The sequence below is a fragment of the Belonocnema kinseyi genome, chromosome 10, assembly GCF_010883055.1.
Source record: "Belonocnema kinseyi isolate 2016_QV_RU_SX_M_011 chromosome 10, B_treatae_v1, whole genome shotgun sequence".
Taxonomy (NCBI): Eukaryota; Metazoa; Arthropoda; class Insecta; order Hymenoptera; family Cynipidae; genus Belonocnema; species Belonocnema kinseyi.
The window spans coordinates 67,746,725-67,749,226 of NC_046666.1; the positions used below are offsets into that span (position 1 = coordinate 67,746,725).

The following is a 2,502-nucleotide window of genomic DNA, read 5'->3' on the forward strand; positions in this document are numbered from 1 at the left end:
TAAAGTTAGACGGCTCGTGTTATTGATCTATTTAGTACCAATATTAAATCTTAAGATGGCGAGAGAGGGGCGGGGGTAGCCAAATAGTACAAATCCTTAATTAATGGACGTTCCCTCAAAAATTAGTCAAGGTATCCCGCACAGGAATTTTAAAGTAGAATTGAGATTATCATGAGTGATATTCTGTTTTTAGACATTTTTATCTTTTATTACTTACCAGTTGCTGGATCTGCTTGTCATTTAGTGGAAGTATAGGCGGCATGTTAGTGATGCAAAATTATTACAACAAAAATAATAACAAGACAGAGGTACACAGTGGTACAAAAGTCAGCGTGAAAAACTGGTCATTTTTCGTCAATTTTTTCTCACCCTGAAATTCGCTTAATGGAGGTGCTTCAAATTTTACGTTGACAGCATGCACTATATGCAGAGCTATTGCCATGGAACAAATATTTGTGGTAAGTTTGTTTTACAGCTGCAAAAAATGTAATACTAATAGGTACAATGGAGAGGAGAAAGCTGAGTAAGCTGTTAATAATAAAAAATAATTTCTAAGTTGAATCACTTATAAACTCCACGATAATTTTCTTGCAAATTAGTTTAGTTATACGGATATTCATTATTATTTTCAATTAATGTAGGCTTGACTAGAATGCAAAATGGTTTCACTAATATGGTTAAAGAAATTAAAATACGCGATTATATTCATACATTATCTGTAACAGCAAGCGCCCTCGTCACCAGGAAAATCAGGATAATTTACCCCACACAAATACGCAAAGGAAAATATTGGAAATGTGCTAATAAAAGTCAGTCTTCAAACTTATTATTTAAATAGTTTCTCAAAATAAGATCATACTGCATAACACATTACATATCCAATAGGGTAAGTGCATACCTGAAATTTTTGAAAATTTTCTCGCTCCAAGTCCAAGCTCGTTTTCCTTTGTGGCAGTACTCGCGGAAAAGATAACGAGGCCATATCCAATTGATGAATTATGAATGTGAACTTACACTTTATGATTTACAGAATAAAAACAGCATCACACACCACTGTAACTAGGTATTTCTTCAAATTTTATTTGGTATTACCTAAGCTAAATAAACAACACACTGCTCCATAAACGTAATTTTTCAAGTACAGCCTTACGACTGCTCACTTTTATATGAACACATATGACAGTGAAATTACTGTTGCTTGTTGCCAGCACATTAATTCAAAATTGAGAATGTCACACGCTTTTAAAACCAAATATTTTCAGAAGTATTATGTGAAGAGTGGATTGTAATAAAACAGCTATAAAAACAAGATTAAACACAAATCATTTTGGTTCTAGAGGTTGGCGGCGGCATGGGCCAGTCATAGTGAAGGGTGGAGAGGGGATTAGTTCTAAGCAAGGTCTATAAATAACAGGTATTTCGTGTTGTGAATGTGAACTGGCAAGATGGCCGCAATCTGGAAGCTAACTAGTAAATACATTGCATGGATTTTTACTTTCTTTTACAATAATCTTTCTCACTCATACGGGACAAAAACCAATCTCTTGAAATCCATCGGATAATTTGAGAAAGGTTTAAAATTAACCAAATTTAAGAGAAAAATGAGAAGTTTCGATTACAAGAAACAAATTTTCCTGGCCAGAAAAATGATTTAACCCGCTATTTTGCTAGGATACCTTTTCACGGAGGCCTATTTTTAATTAATCGTGGAATTGATATTATGCATAAGATTAATTTTTAGCTACTTTGTTGGTTTATGGCAAATTTGATTGGTTGAGAACCTAGATACGAACTCGATGTGTCAAATTAATTCATCAGTTTATTCAAATTCGGCAGGTACCCTTAGTTTTAAACTGTTTTGAAAATTTTCAGCGGATTAAAAAAAACGATAAAACCTATCAGAATCATAAAGAAAACAATAAATGTATCAATTGGGTAAAAATTTAAAGATTTAAGTAATTTCTTAACAAAAACTCTTGAAAGTGAAAGAGACGGACAGAACTATTTATCTCTTTCACTCTCATGAGTTTCTGCTGATGCCGGCTTTTCTGCCCACATTGGACGGGTGCTTTAGTTGGTCCACGACTGACCAATATATTGCAATTTTCCGATAATATTAATTAATATTTATTATTTAAATATTAAATATTAATATTTAATATTTATTAATTAATTAATATTTTTCATAGAATTCATTTCTAGCTACTTTGTTGGTTTATGGCAAATTTGATTGGTAGATAACCTAGATACGAACTTGATGTTGCAAATTAATTCAACGATTAATTCATAACAGGTTTCCGTGAAAAGGTACCCTTATACTTGGTTATACGTAGAAACAAAGATATAATATCTTTGGTAGAAACCTCGACTGACGCATCCCCAACCCTGAATACAACTCGAACCTTACCAAAGATATTATAAACGTAGATGCGGTACGGGGCGTCAGAGTGGGGAATTATATATATAGGACATCACATTTTCTGTCCTATCGAGGTGCTGCCC

General features: G+C 33.2%; 1 protein-coding gene across 7 annotated transcripts in view; it reads right to left on the reverse strand.

Annotated features, from left to right (window-relative positions):
• The window catches only part of LOC117182346 (huntingtin-interacting protein 1), a 56,848-nt gene that overhangs the window by 53,910 nt on the left and 436 nt on the right, over positions 1-2,502 (reverse strand). For 3 of the 7 annotated variants that reach the window (XM_033375512.1, XM_033375511.1, XM_033375510.1), the window contains exon 1: positions 899-982. In XM_033375512.1, the coding sequence (XP_033231403.1) occupies positions 899-982 (84 nt within the window). Of the gene's footprint in view, positions 1-217; positions 476-898; positions 1,356-2,502 lie in introns of those variants that run through there. The other 4 variants (XM_033375513.1, XM_033375514.1, XM_033375508.1 and 1 more) reach the window with 4 other exon arrangements.